Source organism: Saimiri boliviensis, chromosome 1 (genome assembly GCF_048565385.1).
Source record: "Saimiri boliviensis isolate mSaiBol1 chromosome 1, mSaiBol1.pri, whole genome shotgun sequence".
NCBI lineage: Eukaryota > Metazoa > Chordata > Mammalia > Primates > Cebidae > Saimiri > Saimiri boliviensis.
The window spans coordinates 43,583,231-43,610,820 of record NC_133449.1 but is presented as its reverse complement, the minus strand read 5'-3'; the positions used below and the strand labels follow the sequence as shown (position 1 = coordinate 43,610,820).

The 27,590-nt window shown below is 38.8% G+C and overlaps 1 protein-coding gene and 1 pseudogene across 1 annotated transcript in view; one reads left to right on the top strand and one right to left on the bottom strand.

The window, feature by feature from the left end:
* The window catches only part of LRPPRC (leucine rich pentatricopeptide repeat containing), a 114,495-nt gene that overhangs the window by 25,972 nt on the left and 60,933 nt on the right, over window positions 1–27,590 (top strand). Inside the window, exons 12-14 of the mRNA XM_003926760.3 lie at window positions 9,445–9,563; window positions 12,462–12,555; window positions 15,596–15,662. Coding sequence (XP_003926809.3) covers window positions 9,445–9,563; window positions 12,462–12,555; window positions 15,596–15,662 — 280 coding nt within the window. The remainder of the gene's footprint in view (window positions 1–9,444; window positions 9,564–12,461; window positions 12,556–15,595; window positions 15,663–27,590) is intronic.
* LOC120366356 (ribosome production factor 2 homolog pseudogene) lies at window positions 3,296–4,472 on the bottom strand (annotated as a pseudogene).

Sequence of the window (27,590 nt, the reverse complement as noted above, 5' to 3'; positions counted from 1 at the left end):
TTTTTTTTTTTTTTTTGGAGATGGAGTTTTGCTCTTATTGCCCAAGCTGGAGTGCAATGCGTGATCTGAGCTCACTGCAACCTTTACCTCCCAGGTTCAACCGATTCTCCTGCCTCAGCCTCCTAAACAGCTGAAATTACAGGTGTGTGCTGTTGCACCTGGCTAATTTTTTGTATTTTTAGTAGAGATGGGATTTCTCCATGTTGGCCAGGCTGGTCTTGAACTCCTGACCTCAGCTAATTCACCCGCCTCGACCTGCCAAAGTGCTGAGATTACAGGCATGAACCACAGCGCTCGGCTGAATTTTTAAAAGAGAAAGCAATTGCCTCCTGATAAAGTGAGTGCCCTGGGTAGAGTGTAAAACCCTGTGGAATGAAAAAGTCATAGTCGGTGAAAGTTTAGGCGAATCATATATCTTTCCTGATAGTTGTGGACTGTTTTAATTCTCATAAAACTTTTTAAATGGAGACTTTCTTCTAGATTGAAAAACTTTCTCATGGCTGTGTTGAAATTTTTTATTAGATTATTTAGTCTTATTTTAGATTTTTTAAGTTCACAGAGGTTTGGAATCTATATCTAACTTAATATAAGATTATTTTAATCTTCTTGTTTTGGAAAGAAATGTGAATTGTATTTTTTATCAGAATTTATGTAGATAGATCAGTCACCTTTTTCTTTCTTATTGGTAAATGCTTCTCTCCTCCCATCTGACTGTAGTTCCTGAACAGAATATCTTTCTTTGTCTGCTCCCTCAGGCTGCCTGAGGGAGTGATTGAACTTACCTGAGCAGAGGGTGTGAATCCAGGTTTTCTTGAGCCTGCTTTAGTTTAAGGTAGAAAGATGATGTAAGTTGGAAATGCTAGCAACATAAATAATCTAAGTGAGCAGAACGTGCTCCTCCTCCTCCTAATAAATGTTATTGGAAAAAATGAAGAAATAAGAGAATGAAACATATTTCAGGCTTAGAAGATGGGGTGAAGGGTTTCATATAAGAATAATAATCTTTTAGCTATAGTCAATTTGGTGGTCAGTTTTCACAAATATTGAAAAATCTGTCATCCAAGAAACTTTTCAGGATTATGTATTTATTTTGAGATAACTAAAAAAATTAAGTCATTATTGCTACTAGTAGCATTTATTTAGGCTGGATGTGATGGTTCACGAATGCAATCCCAACAATTTGGGAGGCTGAGGTAGGGGGATCAGTTGAGCCCAGGATTTGGAGACTAGCCTTGGCAACTTGGCAAAATCCTGTCTCTACAAAAAATATAAAAATTAGCCAAGCGAGGTGGCGTACTCCTGTAGTCCTAGCTGCTTGGGAGACTGGGGTGGGAGGATTGCTAGAGCTTAGGAGGTTGAGGCTTCATTGAGCCTTGATCACTGCCACTGCAGTCTATCCTGGGTGACAGAGTAAGACCGGATGCGGTGGCTCACGCCTGTAATCCCAGCACTTTGGGAGTCCAAGGCGGGTGGATCACGAGGTCAGGAGTTCAAGACCAGCCTGGCCAAGATGATGAAACCCCTGTCTCTACTAAGAATACAAAAAAATTAGCCAGCTGTGGTGGCGGGCGCCTGTAATTGCAGCTACTCAGGAGGCTGAGGCAGAGGATTGTTTGAACCAGCTATTTGGGAGCCTAAGGCAAGAAAATCACCTGAACTCGGGAGGTAGAGGTTGCAGTGAGCCGAGATTGCGCCACTGCACTCCAGCCTGGGCGACAGAGTGAGACTCCACCTCAAAACAAAACAAAACAAAACAAAACAAAAACACCATCACATACAGACAATTATTTAGCAGTTAGGGTTCTGCACATATTTTTTCCTTTAATTTTCGTGACCACCTTGAGGGTTAAGTGGGGAGCTTTATTATCATCATTCTTCTATTGCCAACAGGGAGCCACTGAAAATCATTATTTTTGATGGCAGAACAAACACTTCATCCCAGTTCCTTCTGATTCCAGGAAAAACATGTAGGTTTTAGCGTTTTTTGTAGTGTAACAATTAGGAGACTTGGTTTCTTATTCAGGTTCTACTTGTGATCTTGGAGAAATTACTTTATACTTTTTTTTTTTATTGAGACAGCATCTCGCTCTGTCGCCCAGGCTGGGGTGCAGTGGCACAATCTCAGCTCACTGCATCCTCCGCCTCCCAGGTTCAGGTAATTCTCTTGCCTCAGCCTCCCAAGTAGCTGGGACTATAGGCACGTGCCACCACACCCAACTAAGATTTGTATTTTTAGTAGAGACAGGGTTTCACCACATTGGCCAGGAGAGTCTCGATTTCCTGACCTCATGATCCACCTGCCTTGGCCTCTCAAAGTGCTGGCATTACAGGCGTGAGCCACTGTGCCCAGCCTACTTTTGTTAAATAAAGATTCATTGACATTCTTTCCCCCACTTAAAAAAATTGACACAAACTGTGTATATTCAAAGTGTACAAGGTGATGATTTTATATACAGGTACATTGTGTCCTGATTACCATAGTCAAGTTAATTAACAACCATAAACATTAACACCCATAGTTAACCATTTATATGTGTGCCTGTGTGTACATGAGTGCGGTGAGGACACTTAAAATCTGTTCTTTGACCAATTTCAAGTAAACAATACAGTGTTACTAACTGTAGCCACCAGGCTGTGCATTAGACCCCTAGAACGTACTCATCATGTTGACATAAATTTTGTCCCTTTTGACCAATATCTCCCTCATGCTATTCCCTCGCAACTGCTGTCCTGCTTTTTGTGTCTGGCTTATTTCACTTGATTAGTTGACTTCTAAAGGCATTTTAGCCTTATTTCTGTAGAGAAGCACACCCATACCCTGATTGAAACCTGATTAGAGTTTGACACACTGATCTAAGCCAAGTGGTAATAGTGAAATTGTTTTTGCTCAGGATGTTACAGTTCTGTTGTCCTCAATCTTGCCCTAAGAATTTAGATCACCAGAATTTCTTCCATTCCTATGAATATTTCAGTTCTTGGACCTTTACTTCATCCATTCAATAGGCGTAGACTATTATAGGTCAGAAAATTATTCTATTCATTAAGTGCCTCGACACATATTGCCTTGCATAGTCCATGGGTGGTAGTTAGAAAGATTTAGCAAAGCAATATGTGTAAAAGTGTCTAGAAGGCACAGTTAATGGCATTTTCCCGTTTCTAGTGTGTAAGCTATGAAATTTTGGCTCAGAAAAGTGCGCAACTTACTTAGATTTACATTGCCATTAAGTACCAGAACCAAGGGGGAGAACTGGGTCTTTAAACTCCAAAGCCTTTTTTTTTGGTTGGCTAAGTTCCATCAATCTTTTTTTTTTTTAATTCTTTTTGACTTTTTCTCCTGGTCTTCTATTATCCTTTCTGCAGGTCGCTTCTTCAACCCCTTCATTTTCCTGGTTTGTAGTTTGCTTAGGCTTGCTTCTGTGTATGAATCCTTCCGTAAGTTGTACCAGAAGTATCATGGGAGATATTTTTCTTCTTCTTTGGCTTGAGAGCTTTTGGCATTTTTATAGATAATTTATAAAGGTCATCCGATGCCAGGTGTGTCCTCCTCAGAACCAGATCCAATGAGGGTCCCGTCTCTTCCAATTCAATCCGCAGTGTTCGGCAACCAGATTTTTTTCAACAGCAGCTTATAGCTTCGAAAGTAAATCTTCTTATTCAGTGCAGCGAAGTGCAGAACATACTCTAATCCAGCCAGGCGGATATTTGATACTGTGGGGCCTCTGAAGAAATCAATAAGACTTTTTAGTCTTCTATAATCTTCTGTTATTTTTTAGATGGAGTTTTGCTCTTGTTACCTAGGCTGGAGTGCAGTGGCGCGATCTTGGCTCACCGCAACCTCCGCCTCCTGGGTTCAGGCAATTCTCCTGCCTCAGCCTCCTGAGTAGCTGGGATTTCAGGCACACGCCACCATGCCCAGCTAATTTTTTGTATTTTTAGTAGAGATGAGGTTTCACCATATTGATGAGGGTGGTCTCTATCTCTTGACCTCATGATCCACCCGCCTCAGCCTCCCAAAGTGCTGGGATTACAGGCTTGAGCCACCGCACCCGGCACCAGCAAATATTTACATGGGTTTTGTTCCCTCAGGGCATTTACTGTTCTTAATGTCTTTTAGAGAGACAAAATTCAATCATATCCAGCACATGGTAGTCATAAATATGACCTATGACTAGATTATTTGGCCGCTTCTTATTATGGGAGCCAAACATGAATAAAGAACAGTCTGACTTCTTCGAAAAGAATTCCAGTGATGTCTGATCCTCAAAAGGTCTTGTAATATTTTTCTTTTTATACAGTACACTGTATGGTTTTTTCAGTGCAGACACATCTTTAAGTACTTGCGTCACTGTTGCATTTCCCCCTTTAATCAGCATGGCATTTTTAATATTTTCATTGAGTTTCGGTTCTCTCTTCTCAAGGAATCTCTTGGCTCTTTTTGTTTTGGGCTTTGCTACTCGATCCAGAGCATCCATCGCTACCGCTACTTGCAACTCTTAACTGCGTGAATCCAAAGCCTTTTTTTTGGTCACTTCACCAAAGTATCTCACCAGCAACTTAGCTACTTACTTTAAGCCTTGGTCCGGAAAACAATTATTACTGGCCAGAAAGGACACTGAGGACATTAGATTAACACAAATCTGTTACTAGGAATTCAAAAACAGTGTAGCTCTGTCCTTTCCTCAGGTGCTTAGTAATTTTTTCATATAAAGAAGAGCACAGTGAGATTTGCCATCTTTTATTGTAGTTACTAAGGTTGTTAGTAGTGATAACCCAGTGAATTATTAGGGGACTAATTTAAATTTTGTTTATAAGTATTGCTAGGCCTCTTTGTACAGTGTGGACCAACTGTATATGCATGTTCTCGTAAATTTCAGTAAGCACATGCTTCGTTTATTGGGACTGTAAAAAACATTTTTTTTTTTTTTTTGAGACAGAGTTTCGCTCTTGTTACCCAAGCTGGAGTGCAATGGCGCGATCTCGGCTCACCGCATCCTCCGCCTCCTGGGTTCAGGCAATTCTCCTGCCTCAGCCTCCTGAGTAGCTGGGATTACAGGCATGTGCCACCATGCCCAGCTAATTTTTTGTATTTTTAGTAGAGACGGGGTTTCACTATGTTGACCGGGATGGTCTCGATCTCTTGACCTCGTGATCCACCCGCCTCGGCCTCCCAAAGTGCTGGGATTACAGGCTTGAGCCACCGCGCCCGGCCAGGACTGTAAAAAACATTATTATTTGAGATGGAGTCTCACTCTGTTACCCAGGCTGGAGTGCAGTGCAATCTTGGCTCACTGCAACCTTTGCCTCCCGGGTTCAAGAAATTTTCCTGCCTCAGCCTCCACAGGAGCTGGGATTGCAAATGTCAGCCACCATGCCAGCTATTTAAAAACATTATTATTTTTGCATCTTGAAAAATACATTTAAAACTCTAAGATTTGAAAATAGGAGGTTATTCTTCCCAGCCAACTTTACTGAGGTATGAATGATAAATAATTGTGTATCTAAATCTGTGTCTATCTATCATCTATTTATATGATAAACAACATGACTTTTTGCAGACAGGGTCTCACTCTGTCAGCCTTGACCTCCCAGGCTCGAGATTTTCCCACCTCAGCCTCAATGGGACCACAGGCACACACACTACCATACCTGGCTAGTTTAAAAAAAAGTTTTTTTTGGCCGGGCGCGGTGGCTCAAGCCTGTAATCCCAGCACTTTGGGAGGCCGAGGCGGGTGGATCACAAGGTCAAAAGATCGAGACCGTCCCGGTCAACATAGTGAAACCCCGTCTCTACTAAAAATACAAAAAATTAGCTGGGCATGGTGGCACATGCCTGTAATCCCAGCTACTCAGGAGGCTGAGGCAGGAGAATTGCCTGAACCCAGGAGGCGGAGGATGCGGTGAGCGGAGATCGTGCCATTGCACTCCAGCCTGGGTAAACAAGAGCGAAACTCTGTCTCAAAAAAAAAAAAAAAAAGTTTTTTTGGTAGAAGTGGGGATCTCTCTGTGTTGCCTAGGCCAGTCTTGAGTTCCTGGGCTCAAGCAATCCTCCTGCCTTGGCCTCCCAAAGTGCTGGGATTATAGGCATGAGCCAGCTCACCTGGCTACGTTTTGATATATGTACATGTTGTGAAATCATTACTACAGTCAAGCTAACTCAGGTAACTCAGCTAGTTACCTTTTAAAAAATTTTCTGTTGGCTGGGCGTGGTGGCTCACGCCTGTAATCCCAGCACTTGGGAGGAGGCCGAGGCAGGTGGATCATGAGGTCAGGAGTTCAAGATCAGCCTGGCCAATATGGTGAAACCCTGTCTCCACTAAAAATACAAAAATTAGCCAGATATGGTGGCACACAGTTGTAGTCCCAGCTACTGGGAAGGCTGAGGCAGAAGAATTGCTTAAACCCAGGAGGTGAAGGTTGCAGTGAGTCAAGAGCGTGACACTGCACTCCAACCTGGGTGACAGAGTGAGATTCTGTCTCAAAAAAGAAAAAGAAAGAAAGAAAGAAAAACATTGTGGCCAGAAAATAATTGAACTCTCAGGAAATATCAAGTATATAGTAGATTGTGTCTAGAACTTATTTACCATGTAACTGAAAATTTATATCTATTGACCAGCAGCTCTTTTCCCTCACCCTTCCAGTCCTATAACAGAGTTCTTTTTTTTAAGATTCCATATATAAGTGAGATGATCAAGTATTTCTTTTGTATCTGCCTTATTTCACTTAACATGTATTTCACATTCTTTCATGTTGTTGCAAATGACAGGATTTTCTTTGTTTTTAATATTGAATAATATTCCATCATCTGTTGATGACGTGTTTCTGCATCTTGGGTACTGTGAATAATGCTACAATGAACATGGGTGTACAAATGTTTGAGATAGTGATTTTATTTCCTTTGAATATATACTCAGAAGTGGGATTGTTGGTAATTCTACTTTTAAGTTTCTCAAGAATCTCCATACTCTTTTTCATGATGGTTGTACCAATTTACATTCCCACCAACAATATACCAGGGTTCCCTTTCTGTACATCGTCACCACTGTCTAATAGCGTTTGACTTTTTGATAGCCATTCTGACAGGTGTAAGGTGATATCTCATAGTGGCTTAAATTTGCATTTCCCTGATTAGTAATGTTGAGCATCTTTTCATAAACCTGTTGGTCATTTTTATGTCTTTGGAAAAATGTGTATCCAGATCCTTTGCCCATTTTGTTAATTGAATTATTTGGGTTTTTTTGGCCCTTGAATTATATGACTTCCTTACATATTTTAGATATTAACCTCTTATCAGATATGTTGTTTGCACATATTTTCTCCTGTTCCATCGGTCGCCTTCTCATTTTGTTGTTTCCTTTGCCATGCAGAAGCTTTTTAGTTAGGATGCAGTTCCACTTCACTATTTTTGTTTTAGTTGCCTGTGCTTTGGTCTCAAATCCAAAAAGTCATTGTCAAGACCAATGTTTTCTTCTAGGAGTTTTATGATTTCAGGTTTAAGTCTTTAGTCTATTTAGAGTTGATTTTTGTGTATTGTGTAAGATAAGGGTCCAATTTCATTCTTACATCCAATTTTTCCAGCCCCCTTTTTTTTTTTTTGAGATGGATTCTTGCTCTGTTGCCCAGGCTGGAGTACAATGGCATGATCTCAGCTCACTGCAGCCTCCACATCCTAGGTTCAAGTGATTCTTCTGCCTCAGCCTCTCAAGTACTTGGGGCTATAGGCATTCACTACCATGCCCAGCTAGAGAGAGAGGGAAAGAGAGAGAGAGAGAGAGAGAGAGAGAGAGAGAGAGAGTGTGTGTGTGTGTGTGTGTGTGTGCATTATTATTATTTTTGGAGACGGAGTCTTGCTGTGTCACCAGGCTGGAGTGCAGTGGAGTGATCTCGGCTCACTGCAACCTCCACGTCCCGGGTTTAAGTGATTCTCCTACCTCAGCCTCCCGGGTAGCTGGTACTATAGTGTATGCTACCACACCCAGCTAATTTTTTTATTTTTAGTAGAGAGAGGGTTTCACCATGTCGGTGAGGATGGTCTCAGTCTACTGACCTTGTGATCTGCCTGCCTCAGCCTCCCAAAATGCTGGAATTACAGGCGTGAGCCACCACGCCCAGCCATTTTTTTTTTTAACATAATCTAAATTTTATCTAAAAGAAATGTGCTAGTATTTATAATGTAGTTTGTCTTGCCTGTGTCTTTCTGTACTCAGTGGGAATTTACTGTCAATTATTTGTGCTAGAGTTTATCATGTAACAAATTTGATGGAAATGTAATTTTTCTTTAGGTCTCTAGTAGGCCAGAAACAGGAACTTTAGGGAGAGTTTTTTTTTTTTTTTTTTTTTTTTTTTGAGACGGAGTTTCGCTCTTGTTACACAGGCTGGAGTGCAATGGCGCGATCTCGGCTCATTGCAACCTCCGCCTCCTGGGCTCAGGCAATTCTCCTGTCTCGGCCTCCTGAGTAGCTGGGATTACAGGCACGTGCCACCATGCCCAGCTAATTTTTTGTATTTTTAGTAGAGACGGGGTTTCACTATGTTGACCAGGATGGTCTCGATCTCTTGACCTCGTGATCCACCCGCCTCGGCCTCCCAAAGTGCTGGGATTACAGGCTTGAGCCACCGCGCCTGGCTAGGAAGAGTTTTAATAATGTGAAAGTATTGAAGCCAAAGAGAAGTAAGTTTTTAAAAGGAAAAGTAAGCATTTTTTTTTTTTTAATTAAACTGTAGCCTCTGTCAAGTTAGGTGACACCTGAGTAATCTGACAGTTGTCTATAATTAACCGGGTCTATTTGAAGCTCACTGTAGCTCTGAAAACATTAAATGACCTAATTTATAAGAAGTTATTAAAAGAGATTTTTTTGATTTGGAAATGAGATGGAGAAAACAACTTACCAGATGTTTAAGTTAGTTTTCAATGCATTTAGACAATAATTCATTAGAATCAATTGTTCGCTATTCATTTTTCATTCTTACATTGTAAAATATGAAGTCAGAAGTTAGTAACAATTAGGGAACTTTTTACATAAGCGCTTAATTGAAAAAATGTTTTGAAACCAGTCCCTTCTCTTTGCAGCATTTCTTCTGGTCAAGTTAGTTTTCTATAAGTCCATCATTGCTGTATAACAGCAGTGATGTTTTATACACACTGTTGGGGTGCCAGAAACAGTGGGCACATTGCTTAGTTGTTTTAAGTTTCTTTATACTTTTAATTTCAAGGATACTTTCTTGAAATTCACTGTTTCACAGAGTCCGATGAAGAAAGGAGGAGTTAATTTTTTTTATCATTGTATCTTACAATTCTGTTGCTTTTCTGCCTTCCGTTTTAGACAAACCAATTGCAGAGTAATTTTCTTACATTGTGATTCAGAAAATAATTGAACTAAACTTACTGATCTTTTGTTACTTTATTCCAAGTTCTTCATCTCTGTGCTTTTACATTTTATCTTACAGGTATAATTGAAGTCCTCAAAGGAATGCAAGAATTGGGAGTACATCCTAATCAGGACACATACATAGATTATGTGATTCCATGCTTTGATAGTGTGCTGTCAGCACGTGCTGTTTTGGAGGTGAGTACAAGTTTGGTTTTAATTGAATAATTGAAGAGGCTCTCTTTCCTCCTTAATGTTTCGTGGATACACACACACACACACACAAAAGTTATCGAACTGAGGACTAAAAATGGTCAAATCTATATACACTTTTCTAAAGCCTTGTGAAAATATCAGTTGCTTTTGCTCAAAAAGGCAAAGCAACATTTTTCTTGTGTATTAAAAAGAGACAATATGCCAATATTGGGAAAAATTAAAACAACATTTACTCTTAATCCTGCCCTGAAACGCAAGTGTAATTTTCATTTATAAATTAGATTTTATTTTATTAAAGAAATGGGGGGATTCAATATGTTATCCAGGCTGATCTTGAACTCTGGGCTTAATCAGTCCCCCTGTTAGCCTCCTGAGTAGCTGGGATAGTCATATGTCACTGTGCTCCACTTCAGTTTTCACTTTTTGAATACAATTTTTTACTTCCATAGGAATTTTCATAAATGCACTAATACTATATATTCTAGTCTGTCTGTCTGTCTCTCTCTCTCTCTCTTTGTCTTTTTATTTTAAATGCAAACCTTTGTTTCCTACCAAATACTCCTGGTCCCTACCAGAATAGGCAAGCTATTGATAAAGAGGCACATGAAGACGTTGATTTGAACAGTGCTTTGGATCCTCAAGGGTTGCATTTTCCACTTTCAGAACAGAATGCTTAGGGCTGAATGTGTAAGTTAAAGAAACAAAACAAACGGTGCTGTGCAATTAGGAACAAGATGGAAGAGCACCCAATACTTACTAAGGAACATGTTGTTTAAAAGATGTTCCCTACACATTCACATAGTGCTTGTTTTTTCTAATAATATTAGAGTGTTTTTTCTTTCATTAAAATAATTACAGAATTACAGTCTTAAGAAGTGTTAGGGTTTATATCTTCAGTGTCTTTACCTCTTTAAGTTCTTAGTGGAGTATTTTGAGCTTGTATTATGCATATTTTACTGTTAAAAAATATTTTTAAGTAAGTTCCCCACATGTTCTTACTTTTCAGATGTTTTCTTTCTTTGCAGAAATATAGCTCCCAAATCCAGTGTCTTCTTTGTTACTGCTTTGGCTTTCTCACTCTTATCTTAGGGAAAACCAGATCTGTTTTGGAAACTTAGCCCAAATTTGATTACATTCATTCTCATCTCAACTATTTTGCCTTCATTGCTGGATTTCAGTAGTATTGAGTGTTTTGGGCTTGAAAACAACTGCCCTGTTAAGTGGTTAATAGTACCCACAGTATTGATTGCTTTTTTTTTTAATTTTGATTTTTGAGGCAGAGTCTCACTCTGTTGCCCAGGTTGGTGTGCAATGGTGTGATCTTGGTTCACTACAACCTCCTTGGCCTCCTGGGTTCAAGTGATTCTTCTGCCTCAGCCTCCTGAGTAGCTGGGATTACAGGTGCCCACCACCACGCCCAGCTAATGTTTGTATTTTTAGTGGAGATGGGGTTCACCATGTTGGCCAGGCTGGTCTTGGACTCCTGATATCAGGTGATTAGCCTGCCTGGGCCTTCCAAAGTGCTGGCATTACAGATATGAGCCCCTGGGCCCAGCCTGATGTGCTTTTTGTCTTCAGCTGTACATTAAAAAGTACATTTTTTCGTCAGTTTTCAGAAATTACATAATAAATGTTTGTCAATAAATTAGAGAATACAAGCAAGTGGTAGGGCTGTGCAGTCTGTCCACAGTTCCTTGAGATAGTCCTTATTGCTTAGCATGTATATTCTTTCAGATGTATACATGGAGATACATGCTGGAGAAATCTCTTTTAGCAAAAAAGCTAACTTGACAGAGGCTACAGTTTAATAAAAAGAAAGCACATGCTTATTTTTCCTTTTAAAAACTTCTCTTTGCCGGGCGCGGTGGCTCAAGCCTGTAATCCCAGCACTTTGGGAGGCCGAGGCGGGTGGATCACGAGGTCAAGAGATCAAGACCATCCTGGTCAACATGGTGAAACCCCGTCTCTACGAAACATGCAAAAAATTAGCTGGGCATGGTGGCGCGTGCCTGTAATCCCAGCTACTCAGGAGGCTGAGGCAGGAGAATTGCCTGAACCCAGGAGGCGGAGGTTGCGGTGAGCCGAGATCGCGCCATTGCACTCCAGCCTGGGTAACAAGAGCGAAACTCCGTCTCAAAAAAAAAAAAAAACAACTTCTCTTTGGCCTAATTACTTTTACATTATTAAAACTCCCTCTAAAAATCCCTGTTTCTGGCCTACTGGAGACCTGAAGAAAAATTACATTTTTGTCGTATTTGTTACATGATTTTTCATTTGACACCTTTTCATAACAGTATTTAATTCCACAAAATGTTTTTTATGCTTGCATTCTGTTTCATTGTATGAGTATGCTATAATTTATTTTTTATCATTTCTTATTGTTGATTAGGTGGTTTTTCATATTACACTATAATAAAATGATTCAATAAATGTATTTGAGCTGAATTTTGACTCATATGTTTACATTGTTAAACAAATGATGTTGGGAAAAGTGATGAGCCTTTCTGGGTTAAATTAAGTTAAATTTGATTCTGGCCAAACTACATGCCCCAAAATATCATGTTAGATGAATGCATTGAATTTTTATTTTGTCTTGAATGGGAGAATTGTTCTAGTGTCCTAAGTAGTAAACTCATCCTGGAAGTAAGCCCTCTAAAGGCATCAGTATTTGAAGTTATCTGTATTTGAAGATAAACATTTAATTTGGAATGTTGGAATGTCATCTTGAAATTTTTGCTAAAGTTCAATTACAGAGCTTATGTATTTTTCTAGAAAATCAGAGAATATGGGGATTCAAAGAAACAGGAAAACAGGAACTTTTCACTTATCAAAATATTGTTAGCTGAGATGTATTCTCATCGATATATGCTTTATCCCTAGGAAAATGGATGTCTGCCTGATAGTGATGTGTTTTCTCAAGCTGCATTGAGAACTGAAGCAATAAAGGGGAACTTAGACTATATATTATCATTTTGTAAGTATGCAACATTAGCAGTAAACTTGATAGGTGTTTATTTTAGTTACTATTGAGGGGATGCAGGGTGGTTCACACAATGAAAGCAAGGAAGTTTTTAATATGTTTTGTTAAAGCCAGACTGATAAAACGGTTTATGAGTTTAACTTGTGGATAATTTGGAAGTACTTTTAAAGTTGTAAGGACATCGAATATTTTATGTAATATGGTGTTAGAGTGAAGGTTGGACTGGAGACCCTAAAGACTTGGATACTCTTTGTAATTCGACCACTGATTATGTGACTTAGAACAGTTTTGCTAAACAGGGATAGTACTACTTAACTTGTGGGGGTTGTGAAAATCAAATGTGATACTGTTTCTGATATAATAGATAGTTTTTAAAACTATTATAAAGACTTCATTAACAAAGATACAGCCAGTGTTTACTAACATTTTTAAATGCTTGGGTGCTTTATAACGCTCATCATGTTAATAAAATTATTTCCATTGATAGATGAGGAAAGGCATAGAGAAGTTAAATGATTTGCCCAAGGTTAGTGATTTGAACCAGAAGTAAGATTTCAGACTTTATTCTTATCACTGTACTGCATTTTATTTTATTTTATTTATTTGTTTTTGAGACACAGTCTCACTCTGTCACCCAGGCCGGAGCACAGTGGCACAGACTTGGCTCACTGCATTCCTCACCTCCCAGGTTCAGGTGATTCTCCTGCTTCAGCCTTCTGAGTAGCTGGGATTACAGGCATGTGCCACCATGCCTGGCTAATTTTTTGTACTTTTAGTAGAGACGAGGATTTCACCATGTTGGCTAGGCTGATCTCGAACTCCTGACCATAAGTGATCCACCTGTCTCAGCTTCCCAAAGTGCTGGAATTACAGGCGTGAGCCACTGCGCCTGGCCTGCATTTTATTTTTAATTAATAAATAAGACATTCTTAAGAGACCTTATTTTTTAACATGTCCGTGATGTTACTTGACAGTTTTTTAGATCTTCTGAAAAGTGTGTCATTTACAAACAAAACACAGACATACATCACTTTTTAGCTCCCTAAAATGTTAGCAGTTAACCTCTCATTAATGTTATATTCAAATTGTATAGGTGGAAGCTTTGTACAGACGAGGTTATTGGTATGTAGTACTTGTGCATGTCACTTGAAATATTTGTTGTAATATTGTAAGGGAAAGGCAAAGTGTCCAGCGTGAAAAATCGTGACTGTTGAAGTTTTTTGACTCAAATACTGAGTATTATTGCTGGTTGCTATCTGAGTATATTCATTTTGCCTTCCACTCGGTATAATATATAGATTTTCCATACTGACAAGAAGAAAACAGAGAAGCATTAGCAGAGGAATCTGGGCTCACAAGGTGGATCCATGAGAGCTGCCTTTTCCTTTTATCATGTCATCTATCCCACTTCGTTGTCAACCTCTTGATTTTTCAAGCTTGTTTGTTGCTAAGGAAACTAGATGCTTTTTGTCAGCGGCCTTCCAGCTGAGATGGTTCTGGTCACCTTTTTAATGAATAAAAACTTGACAATATTCTGTGGAATACTATTTTGAATAGTATAAAAATAAAATTTCAAAAGGTTATGTATTAGATTTGAAAAAGAGAAATGCCAAGAACTTTGCCAAGTCTTTGAGCTTTCTCCTGTCAGTGCCTTCCTCTCCCTCTTTGATTTACAAGTCTTTGAAGAGCAGTTAGTTTTGTAATTGCTGGTATGTACTTTAGACAGCTCATAGGAATGCACTGCTGCTTACTACATCACAGGAAATGTCAGGTAGTGGAGAAGAGTAAATGGATTATCTTGATTAAGTTTTGGAGTCGTAAGAAGCATTTTCCCACTTGCGTTTGTAGGCATGGAAAATTAATTTGCTCACATAAAATTAAAAGCTGCTGAGAGGCATTTGGTTGTGTTCACTTTAAAATTCCTTGAGTGACTCAGTACAGGCCATTTAAAAAATGATTTTTAGATTTTCAAATGCTGTAAAAGCACTGAGAAACAGGCTTCTTGTTCAAGGAATATAACAGCTGATCTAAAACAATTCTTCTTATGTCTGTGGGTTAATTTGTTAATTTTTGAGGAGATGAACACGTCTTAAAATGGGCCATGACTTTTCCATGGGATTTTTCCTTTAATGAAATAGGTATCTTAACCTTCACTTAAACTGTATTTATTGTCTTCAGAATTTGCTTCTATGAATTCCTTTCTAATCCCATCCATTTAGTATTATTCAGTAGCCACATTAGATTTATAGTGAAAAGATTAACTCAATTACTTACAACATGGTCCTGTTTTAATACAATTGCAGGGAAAAATAAATTCAGGCAATGTCTCCTGTGATCTCATCCCTTGCTAGTTTGGCAAGGGTTATGTGAAGAGTCAGTATAAGGTGTGATTCTTACACAATGGCAAATCAGGCTTTAATCTCAGCATTGAAACATACGAGCTTGTGGACTGTTAAGTGTCAAAATGAGTAGTAGAGCACACAAATGCTCAGAAAAGTGAAAGATCAATATAAGTCGATTACATAACAGACATATGACTTATTTTATTATTACTTTAGGTGGTTCCTCTTGTGTGAGTGTAGGTCACTGATCATAGTGGAAAATGAAATGAGGAAGTATGAATTGTTCAATAGAACCCAGCGCCTCTCAAAGACTGTCTTTAAAGAACAAAAGTCCTGTGGGGGATTATAGTCTCTCTCTTATGGTGCTACCGTGTCTGATAACATACGGCCTCAATATGTCTATCACGCTGACTCAGTGTGCTGGTATACTAGTAATTGCCATTTATATGAAAGAGTATTTATAAATTTATTGGTTGTGTATGTTCATGAAAATAAAGTAAAAATACATTAAAAGGGTAGTTTGCATTGCAGGTATATATTACTGTGTTGTCTAATTTTGTATGAAAACATTTTTATTTTTAAGATACAATTTCCAAACTGAAAATCAAAAGATAATACATTTTCAATTTGATAATACAGGGTTTTTTGGTTTGTTCAGTCTGAGATTTAATGATGGTCATTTTCTTTTACAGTGAAATCAAATACATCGCCTCTCTCATTGCAGTCTCTAAGAAATAGCCTACTGCTAGGCTTTAGGAGGTAAGATGATCAACTTAAGTGTTCCTTGCCTGAATATGGACAGTGTATCCTGTTCTTTTGACCTATTGCATGAAGGAAAATACAGATATTCCTATCTTTAAATATACTTTCAGTTTACCAGAAATAACCTCTACCTAGTTCTTCCTTTTTATTTATTTATTTATTTTTTTCCTTGTAAGATGGAGTCTCAGTCTGTCACCTAGGCTGGGGTGCAGGGGCTCACTGCAACCTCTGCCTCCTAGGTTCAAGCGATTCTCCTAAGTAGCTGGGATTATAGGCGTGTGCCACCAAGCCCAGCTAATTTTTGTATTTTTGGTAGAAACTGGGTAACACCATGTTGGTCAGACTGGTCTTGAACTCCTGACCTCATGATCTGTCTGCCTCGGCCTCCCAAAGTGCTGAGATTATAGTCGTGAGCGACTGTCCTTGGCTAATTCTTCCTTTTCAGTGATTGAATTAAGTTTAGGCAGCCTTGTATCATCTTTTCCAAGAAATGCACACAGGTTTAGTAAAGATTCCAGGAAGAAAGTTCTGTTTGAAAATGGTAAGTTGGAGTTACAGACAAATTTGCATATGTATGTTCAGCTTATTAAATGTTTTTTTGAGCATATAATTACAAGGTAATTTTTATTCAGTATAGAATCAGTCTCTTCTTTGAGTTCATAGAATGTTAATGGCCTTGCCCTTTAAATTTTGTTATTTTGAAAATAGATAATCATAAAGAAAAGCTAAAAGAATAGTAAAAGGGAATATTCCTGTAGTACCCGTTTTTATTTTATTTATTTATTTATTTATTTATTTATTTGAGACAGAGTTTCACTCTTGTTACCCAGGCTGGAGTGCAATGGCGCGATCTCGGCTCACCGCAACCTCCGCCTCCTGGGTTCAAGCAATTCTCCTGCCTCAGCCTCCTGAGTAGCTGGGATTACAGGCACGCGCCACCATGCCCAGCTAATGTTTTTGTATCTTTAGTAGAGACGGGGTTTCACCATGTTGACCAGGATGGTCTCGATCTCTTGACCTCGTGATCCACCCGCCTCAGCCTCCCAAAGTGCTGGGATTACAGTCTTGAGCCACCGTGCCTGGCCTTATTTATTTATTTTTTTAAGACGGACTCCTGCTCTGTCACCCAGGCTGGGGTGCAGTAGCACCATCTCAGCTCACTGCAACCTCCGCCTCCTGTGTTCAAGCAATTCTCTTGTCTCAGCCTATGAACTAGCTCGGATTACAGATGTCTGCCACCACACCTGGCTAATTTTTGTGTTTTTAGTAGAGACGGGGTTTCACCATGTTGGCCAGGCTGATCTCCGATTCCTGACCTCAGGTGATCCACCTGCCTCAGCCTCCAGTGTGCTGGGATCACAGGTGTAAGCCACTGCACCCGGACACTGTACTACCCTTTGTGTAGATTTTCCAGTTGTCAATATTTTGCCCTGTTTACTTTCTCTCATACCCTCTTGCTCTACACAGAAAGTACACACACAATCTTTTTGGCCTAACCACTTGAAATTATAGACATTATGACACTGGATCTTTCAGCATATTTCTCTTAACAATAAGATCATCGCTATAATCATATCATCAATATCACTCTTAAAAAATTAACAATACTATACCACCATCTGCTATATGTAGTCCATGTTCAGATTTTCCTACTTTAAAGTTTCCTTTATAGATGTTTTACTTTTTGACTGAGGAGTCAATTAAGTTGATGCATTGGATTTGATTGCTGCATCTCTTTGTTATCTTAATTCAGAACAATTTCTTTACCTTTTTTGTTTGTCTTTTAATAACACTGGGTTTTATTTTTTTAAAGAGCTCAGGCTGGAATGTCCCCTCCACATTTTGTATTTGTCTGATTTTTTTTTCTTCTTATGATGAGACTCAGATTAAACATTTTTAGCAAGAATACTTCTTAGGTGATGGGCATTTCTTATATTGCATCACATCTACAGACATAAAGGCAGGTGTGCAATATTGATGCCATCAGCTAAGTCTGATCACTTGGCTAAGGTGGGGGTTCCCACATCTCTCTTGCAGACGCACCTCATCCACTTTGTAATGGCTGAGAAGAGTATGGGGTGATACTTTGAAATGGTGTCTACCCTGTTTTTCCATCTCTTTTCCCTCCTTGGTTTTAGCAGCCATTGGTAATCCTTGTTGAATCGGTTATTGGTGGTTACACAAGGATGAGTTTCTTTTTTTGAGACAGGGTCTTGTGCTGTCCCCAAGGCTAGAGTGCAGTGGTGCAGTCACGGCCCACTGCAGCCTTGACCTCCAGGCTCAAGTGATCCTCCCACCTTGCTCTCCTCAGCAGCTTGGACTACAGGTGCATGCCACCATGCCTGAGTGATTTTTAATTTTTTTTTGTAGAGATGGGATCTCACTATATTGCCTAGGCTGTTCTGTTGAAGGAAGCAATGTAGAACAGTGATACATAATTTTCTTCTTCTTTTTTTTTTTTTTTTTTTTTTTTTTTTGACAGAGTCTCTTGCTCTGTCACCCAGGCTGCAGTGTACTGGTATGAACATGACTCACTGCAGCCTCCATCTCCTGAGCTCAAGTAATCTTCTTGCTTGAACCTACCAAGTACCTGGGACTACAATTGTGTACCGCCACACCCAGCTAATTTTAAGTTTTTTGTGGAGATGGAGTCTCACCATGTTGCCCAGGCTGGTCTTGAACTCCTGGCCTCAGGTGCTCCTCCTGCCTCTGCCTCCCATGGTACTGGGATTACAGGTGTGAGCCACTGCAATTGCCGCCCTAATCTATTTTGAGTCATAGATCCCTTTGAGAATTTGTTGAAAGTTACAGCTCGGCCGGGCGCGGTGGCTCAAGCCTGTAATCCCAGCGCTTTGGGAGGCTGAGGCGGGTGGATCACAAGGTCAAGAGATCGAGACCATCCTGGTCAACATGGTGAAACCCCGTCTCTACTAAAAAATACAAAAAAAATTAGCTGGGCATGGTGGTGCGTGCCAATAATCCCAGCTACTCAGGAGGCTGAGGCAGGAGAATTGCCTGAACCCAGGAGGCGGAGGTTGCGGTGAGCCGAGATCATGCCATTGCACTCCAGCCTGGGTAACAAGAGTGAAACTCCGTCTCAAAAAAAAAAAAAAAAAAAGAAAGAAAGTTACGGCTCATCTTTTCCTACAAGAGATGCATGTTATAAGATGATGACTGTAATTTAATGGAATTCATGAAGTACTTTCCTTCCCCCTATGAAAACCCTTATCATGGAAGCCAAAATTAAGAGCCTGGAGTGTATCCTTCGATGCTTTTCTCTATATAGAAGCAGAGACCTGTAAGAGGTCTTTGAAGTTTTGTTTTGTTTAAACAAAAGTACTATGTCATACTTTACATACTACTCTTCATCTTTATTTTTCACTTAACAATACTTCATGGACACCTCTTGGACTACGATATAAACCTAAGTGTTTATTAATATCTGGAGGGGATTCCATGGTATGGCTGTACCATAAATTTTTAATCCCTCCCCTATTAATGGACTCACATTGCTTCTAATTTTTGCCACTACCAAAACAAAGTGGTGCATTAAATATTACGTCTGTATAAATGTGTGTTTGTGTGCATATGCATGCATGTGTATGTATATATATTATGTATATGTTTTCCCCCCTCAGTGGCTAGAGTGTAAAAAAGAGACTTCTGTTGCCAAGGGTATATGTATTCTTTATTTTAATAGTTAACTGCCATACCACTTTCCAGAAAAAGTTGTATTAGTTCATACTTAGACTAGTAATTCACACTTCTATCAGCAACGTATGAGAGTACTCACTTCCCTGCAAAGTTAAACGTATTAGCTGTTGCAATGCTTTTTAATTTTGGCCTAGCTGATGGAATGGAAATGACATCTCAGTGTATAGTTTTCAATTTGCATCTTCCTTATTAAGCAGGGTTAGAACATACTTATTGGCCATTTGGATTTCTTCTTCTATGAAATACCTATTTAAATTCTTTGCCAGTTTTCTACTAGGTCATACAATTTTTCTTGTCAATTTATAAGTATTACATTTGAGGGATATTTATCCACTATCACATGTGAAATACATGATTTTTTTTTTTTTTTAACCTTGTAAAGAAATGAGAGAGAAATGTAAGGATAAGATCTTGGATAGTTACTGGAAGGAGTCAAAGGAGATTGTAGTCAGTGTTGTAAGCTACAAAGATGTAGGAGAGTAGTCCTATAGAAAGAGGGTGTTCAGTTTGGTATTTGAAAAAGTTATTGAGGTTTTTGTTTTTGTTTTTTTAAATAGAGATGAGGTCTGGCTATGTTGCCTAGGGTGGTGTCAAACTCCTTGACTCAAGTGATCCTCCAGCCTTGGCCTCCCAAAGTGTTGGGATTATAGGCATGAACCACCGGCCTGGGCATTATTGAGTATCTTTAAGAGAAGAGTTTTGATACTATTGTATTGGAAGAAGCCGAGCTGGAAGCTCTGAGAATCTTGGTGTCTTTGTTTTCTTTTTAAGCAATTGGATTGTGTATGCTATAACTGAATTCATTATTTCAGATTATTTATATTTATATTTTAATTTATATTTTATTTGAAAATATTGGAAAATGGATTACCTTCTCTTTGGTCATTTCCCTTTTTGTTACCACTTAAAACTTTTAAGTGATTCCTGGGTTTAAAAATAGCCATAGATTGATTATTTTTTTAACTTTCTGCTTTAAAGTTTGATAAAATTTTTAAATATGTTTAGCAAAGGGGACACTACCCAGGAGCCTCCAGTGTTTGCACATTTGCAAAACCTTCTTTATTCTGGACATAGTAAAAATAAGTTTAAACAGATTCCTTCCAGGAACATATTTCAACATGTAGGTCCTAAAACTGTATTGTTGGTTAATTTTTCTTACTGTAGATAAAGAAAAATCTTGGGTTGTAGTAACTTTGCATTATTCATAAGAATATTTGCATAATTCAGAGAACTGGTGTGACAACAGGTAATTTCTTTCTTTTCCTTCTACCCCAAAAACTAAAAATACAAAATGTAATTGATGTAATTGCAGTCCATTATCTTGGCATTAATGTAGCCAATGTATTTTTTGTTTGATGTCAAATTAAGTAGTATATATATTTAAAAATCCCTTGGTCAATATAGTTACTGAAACAGTCACCTATCGTGCTTCTCAGGGTCCTACTAGCAACTTTAGAGTTGGCTGAGTGACTAGGAGGAAACTAAGTACTTATTGGCATTGAGTTATAAGTCAACTGTGCCATTGCCCATAGAGCCAGGGTTAACTACCTGCAAGTCCAACAAGGATTAGCTCATAAGAGATTCACCAAAAGTTACTCGTTGCCAAAAATAATTATTCAGAGTTAATCTGAAATCTAAAAAATTAAAGAACATTATAATTAGATATCACAGTCATTTTCGCTAAACCTAAAGGAAATTTGGATATACGTTTTCATTATTAGAATGCACATTTTGAGGTCGGGTGGCAGCTCACACCTGTATAATCCCAACACTTTGGGCTGCTGAGACTGGAGAATCAGCTTGAGCCCGGGAGTTCAAGACCAGCCTGGCTCTTTGATTTTAACCCTTCCTGCCCTCACTTGTGTTAGCTGAACTTTCTAGATTGCCACCAGCATGCAGTGTGGTTATTCTTCTTGCCTAACACTATATTCTTAATTTGATTTCTGTTTTACATTGGAGGAAAGCAAGTTGAATATGTCTGATTTTGCTCTGCCGTCAACATTATGTGAAATAAAATATTTTGTGGATTTTTTTTTTTTAAACCACAGTTTAGTAGGAAATGGAAATTGAATGCATATATGTTAGTTTGAGCTCTCAGAGATAACAGAAATGTTCTACAAAAAGAAGAAAATTGGGGGAAGGATCGAAAGGGTTGGGAGGAATGTACATACATATATTAGGCAACTAGAGGAGAGGATGTGTTTAATAAAGTTAAAGCTGGTTAAGATCACAGGCTTTTAGATAGAACTCATTTAAGTCTGAATTTTTTATTTATATTTTGTATGCTATGTGATCATGACAAGCTAATGAACATTTCAGTGTCTCTGTTTTTTAATATGTACAGTGGAAAGAAGAATAAGTGGCTATACTGCTTGCCCTGTCTGTCTTTAAAGGAGCATTAAAAATTTTTGAAAAGAATATTCTCATTTAGGAACCATTTGGGGGCTGTTCACAGTGCTGTATGAAATTTACAAAAGTACTATTAGAGTTGTCTGAAGTTTGTAGACTCCTCTGTCTATAATAGCAGTAGAATGTTAATGTTCTTAATGATTTGGCAACATTTTTCTTTAAAATTCTGTTATCCTGCTAGAAAAATCTCACTTGAAAGCTGAAATTGGACCTCAAAAGATAGGGGATTAACCTTTTCTCCAAACCTGTTCTTCAAACAGGAAGAAAAGTGTAAATGGAATTAGGTGTAAAAGAAAACAATGTCTTTTCTTAAATGCTGCTTCCCCACAAACTTCATTTGGGTGTGGGAAGAGGAGAAGACAAGAATTTGTCTTTCCATTGTTAATATTAGAAAACAGAGATATTGAAATGTTAATTAACTTGCCATGATCACATGGTGTGTAAAACATAAATAAAATGTAGAACCCTGACTTAAATGAGTTCTACCTAAAATTTGTTAATTTATCAAATAACAAATGCCAAGGTCATATCCAAACTGCCTGGGTTCAAAATGACTCCACTCTTGTGTTCCTTTGGAGAATTTGGAAATACAGTTTTTTCTTTTTTATTGTGAACTGTGTTATATATCCAGAGGCATAACTAAAACTTAAATGTACTATATAAAAAAGATAAAATATGTGGTACCCACCGCTAAGACCAGGACATAGCATGTCAGTGGGATCCTAAAAGCCTCCTGTATGCTCCTTCTCAATCTCACAATGCCCTCGCTCTGTCGCACAGGCTGCAGTGCAGTGGCACGATCTCGGCTCACTGCATCCTCCACCTGGTTTCACGCAGTTCTGCCTCAGCATCCTGAGTAGCTGGGACTACAGGTGGAGGATGCCACCATGCCGAGCTAATTTTTGTATTTTTAGTAGAGACAGGGTTTCACCATATTGTCCAGGATGATCTCGATCTCTTGACTTCGTGATCTGCCCTCCTTGACCTCCCAATATGCCACTTTTGTATAATCACCAAACAATATATAATTTAGTTTTGAAAGACCTATTAGCAAACAGAAATCTGGCAATAAGGAAGAAGCCACACTGCCAGGAAATACGGTCTGAATAGTCTCTGGGTTAGGGTCTGGCTTCAGTTTTCCTAAAAGTTTACAAAAGCTCCTTCTAGGGAAATCACTGGAGAAGGTCACGTGTAGGTGATTCCTGAGAAAGAGGATGAATTTATGTATTTGGGAAGTCTATGGCTAAATACTAGACATCTGGCAGAAGTATCTACAGATACTTTAATGTGTTCTAAATTCACTTCCTCAAACTCTCAGGATTATGTCAGAGTAGAACACTTCTGTGGGTGAAATGAATGTCCTCAGTCTGTCCAAGCAGCAGGGTGTGAAAGGCAGAGGAAGTATTTTATCATTACATGGTCAAAACAATACAGATAATGTAGGTACATTTTTACCTTGGGTTAAAAAAAAAGAGAGAGTGACAGGCACCTTGGTGGTGATGGCCCACCACCAAGGACTGGTTAGTTGCTTTCCTTCACATGGGTTCTCACTACATTTTCTTCCAGGAGATTCTCTTTTGTTCTTTTCTTCCAAGTTGAATCTTTTTGCTTTCTGTATCTAATACTTTTCCTTTTTCTTAGTTTATTCTTTTTGTAGAGGACAACCTTCAGTAGCTTCCTGAGAAAAGCATATGGAAGGTAAATTTTTTGAGACCTTGAATATCTCTATTTTAGCCTCAGATATAATTGGTAGTTTGCCTACCTGTAGAATTCTGGGTTAGAAATAATTTGTAATTAGAATTTTGAAGGCATTGTTCCATGTTTTCTTTCTTTACGGTGTTACTGTTGAAAGATTTTAGCCATTCTGATTCCTGACCCTTTATATGTGACTTATTTTTATAGAACATCCTCTGAAAGTTTGTAGAATCTTCCCTTTATCACTATTGTTTTGACATTTGACAATTATGTGACTTATTAATTTCTGGAAATTTGTAGTATCTTCATTTTATCATCAGTATTCTGGAAATTTCTAGAATGATTTTTGGAAGTTTCTAGAATCTTCTGAAACTTGAGAAGACTCTCCTGACCACTAGTGTTCTGACATTTCAGTATAGAGCAACCTTATGTATGAGTTTATTTTATTTTATTCTGTTTTTATTTTGTCAATAGTGCTGGATGCTCAGTGGCTTCTTTTAATCTGGCCATTCATATCCCTCAGCTCTGGAAAATTTTAGTTTTAGATATGATTTTCTCTCTTTCTGAAACTCTTAGATTGGTGCTTTGTTTTTTTTCTTCTACTTCCCTTTTCTTGGTTCTTAGGTTCTACTTTTTGTGATATTTCTTGATCTTCTACCTCTTCCATTGAAGTTACTGTTTCTGCTGTCACATTTTTTTATTTCCAAAATTGGTTTTGCATTCTCTAAGTGTTTCTTTTATAAAATAACATCTTACTGTCTCATAGATATCATGTCTTTTTTTTTTTTTTTTTTTTTTGAGACGGAGTTTCGCTCTTGTTGCCCAGGCTGGAGTGCAATGGCGCGATCTCGGCTCACCGCAACCTCCGCCTCCTGGGTTCAGGCAATTCTCCTGCCTCAGCCTCCCGAGTAGCTGGGATTACAGGCACACGCCACCATGCCCAGCTAATTTTCAGTATTTTTAGCAGAGACGGGGTTTCACCATGTTGACCAGGATGGTCTCGATCTCTTGACCTCGTGATCCACCCGCCTCGGCCTCCCAAAGTGCTGGGATTACAGGCTTGAGCCACCGCGCCCGGCCAGATATCATGTCTTTATCTCTCATAGGAATTTTTCATTTTCTTTTCTTTTTTTTTTTTTGAGACAAGGTCAGGCTCTGTTGCCCAACCTGAAGTGTTGTAGCATGATCTTGGCTCACTGTAACATCCGCCTCCCAAGTTCAAGCCATTCTCCTGCCTCAGCCTCCCAAGTAGCTGGGACCACAGGTGCGTGTCACCATGCCTGGCAAATTGTGGTATCTTTTGTAGAGATGGAGTTTCTCCATGTTGCCCAGGTCTTGAACTTGTGAGCTCAAGCAATCCGGCAGCCTTGGCCTTCCAAAGTGCAGGGATTACAGGCGTGAGCCACCGCACCTGGCCTCTCATAGGAAATTAGTAGTCTTTTTGCAAGGCTTCCTTCTTCATGCTTATTGTCTACTGTCTCCAGGTTTGTGTGTGTATATTGTTTTCCTCCCCCCCCAACCCCAGATGTCTTGGAATCCTTAAAAGTAGGAAATGCAAAAAGCCATCTGAAGCTCCGAGTTAGTGGAGTGTGTTGACTTGGAGCCTTGTTCTAGGCATAGCTGAGTGGCTGTTGAGGTTGTCATTGTATTTTTGTGTCTTTCCTCATAGGATGGGGCATTCCCCAATGAAAAGTCCTTAGGATACTGCATGGGGGAGAGTACTAGGGACTCCTGTGTTTATCACATAGGCTATATAGTTACTTAATTCTCAGTTATCCAGAGATTGACTGTTTTACCCTCCAGAGAAGAATCATACAGATGTTTGTTGCTGCTGCTGGAGAGAGCAGCAACAGAATAGCCTCCTAACTGTGGAGCGGAGGGAGAGGTTATAAGGGACCTTCTCAGGGTAGTCTCCTTTCTTCTACCTTGGTAATGGAGATTCTACTGTATAAGTTTGGTTCCAGATTACTTCACTGATGTCTTGGGATTTGACATTCTTTTTACTACTAAATTGGTTACTACTTCTCTGTCTGCTTTTAACCTGTAATATTTATTTTTAGTTATCTGTACTTCCCAGTTATTTTATGTGTCATTGAAAAAAATTTTTGTCTTGTAGTAGGGTATTGGAAAGGAATAAATTTAGATGCAAATTGTCAGTCTTACATCACAGCTAACTCAGAAAATGCCTGCATAAGTTTTAAAACGACTTTGCTCCTCAGTTTCTTCATCTTTGTAATGGCTCTGATAATTGTGCTTAAGAGAAGTTGTTATGACCATTAAATAAGTTAAAGTGCTTAGAAGACTGCTTAATGCATTTGTGAGTACTCAGAAAATATTAATTCTTATTAGTGTGTGCCAAGGGCTATGAATGCTACATAATGGACTGTTCAGATACGAATAGGAAACTTCCTACCCCAGCGTGTTCACCGTAGGAAAGTAAGAAAGCAACCGTAAACTAGTGTTCCTAACTGTGAATGTTTATAGAAGGTACTTGTCTTCTGCCAAGGTCCGGGAAGGGATCAATCAGGGCAGGAGTTACAGAGAAGATGCTGGGATGAGTATTGAAGGATGAATTAGAATTTGTAGAGGGGAAGGGGAGGGTTTTTCAGGCAGAGGCATTGAGGCTGAGAGAACAGTGGAACTGGAGAAATACAAGCTTAAGAAATTATTAAGAAACTATGAAATAATGACAAGAAATAAAGCCAAAATGGTAGCCCAGGGGTCTTTATGAGTAGTCCCATTATAAATTGAGATATTAGGACCTTTGCGTCATGGCTTTGAGCCATTGAAAGGTTTACATGATGAAGTTAAGATTGACATATTCAAGGGGGAGGGTACAGGTAAAGGCAGAGGGGGACAGGAAACATTGGGAGATCATTCGCAATTTGTGGATCCTTTGAGTGGACTGTGGAACTTCAAGGAGAAGATGCTTTACATTGCCTCACGAAATTTGTTTTCTCTGCTGGGAAACAAAGAACTTAAATACCTACATGCAGGCTTGTCTTTAAAATAAAAAAATATAATGCACTTAGAACCTAGTACAAAATCTGGGTCACTTTTAAGGGGCGGTAGGGAAGGACAGTTTCTGAAAGAGATTGAGTAGTACCTAGCAGATAATGGCTAACAACACCACAAATTCCAAAACTTAGTCAAAGAGGATCAAAAAATGTTAGTTGAATCTTGAATTAAAATCATTGGTAATTTTAGCATGAGTAGTTTCAGTGGAGTTTGGGGCCAGAAGTCGGATTGCATTGGATTAGGAAGTGGTAACCATTCCTTACAACCACTTGGTTTCGAAAGATTCTGTATGTTTTTGTTTTTATTTCAAACCTATGCCATTCACCATGAAGCTTCACATTCAAGGTAGTGCTTTTAGTCATTTTCAGTTTTTTAGGTATATGTGCAATTTTGAAAGTTTATCTCCATGCCTTCCTTAGGTACTTCATACCAGGTTTGAGGACAGTTTAATATCTAAACTATTTTTTTTTTTTGACAGTAAGTTGATACTTTGATAAAAGTTATGGTTAAAGTAACTTTTCTTTTTCCTTTTTTTTTTTTTTAAATGGAAGCCCAGCTTACTAATGTTGAGAGTTAAAACAGAAGTACAAAATTTAGACTGGACATTAGACATATAGTGTGTGTTTTTTTTTATTATGGAGTCTTCAAACCTTCATGGAAGTAGAACTCCCATGTACACCCATCCCCCAGCTTTAACAGCCAAGATTTTGGCAGTCCTGTTTTACCATTCCCCTTCCTTCTTTCTTTCCTGGACCATTAAAAGTAACTATGGATCTTGGTCATCTACCCATAACAGTACATATCTCAGAGTTTATTTTAAATAAAACAACATAGCCACCATAATACCATGCTTGAACAAAATTAATAGTTGAGAAGCAGAATGCATCAAAAGCCCAAATGGGTTCAGGATACGGCAAAGGAACCATTGCAAGTTTTACCACTTAATGTTATGCACTTTGGCACATTAGCCTCTCACTTTTTTTTCCCCTACTTTCCTTGCCCTATTTTTCAGGTGTGGTAGGCTACTGGAAGGTTAAGATTCCCTGGAATTAAAGGTCTTTGTAGCCTAACCAAAAAAGATACCTAATT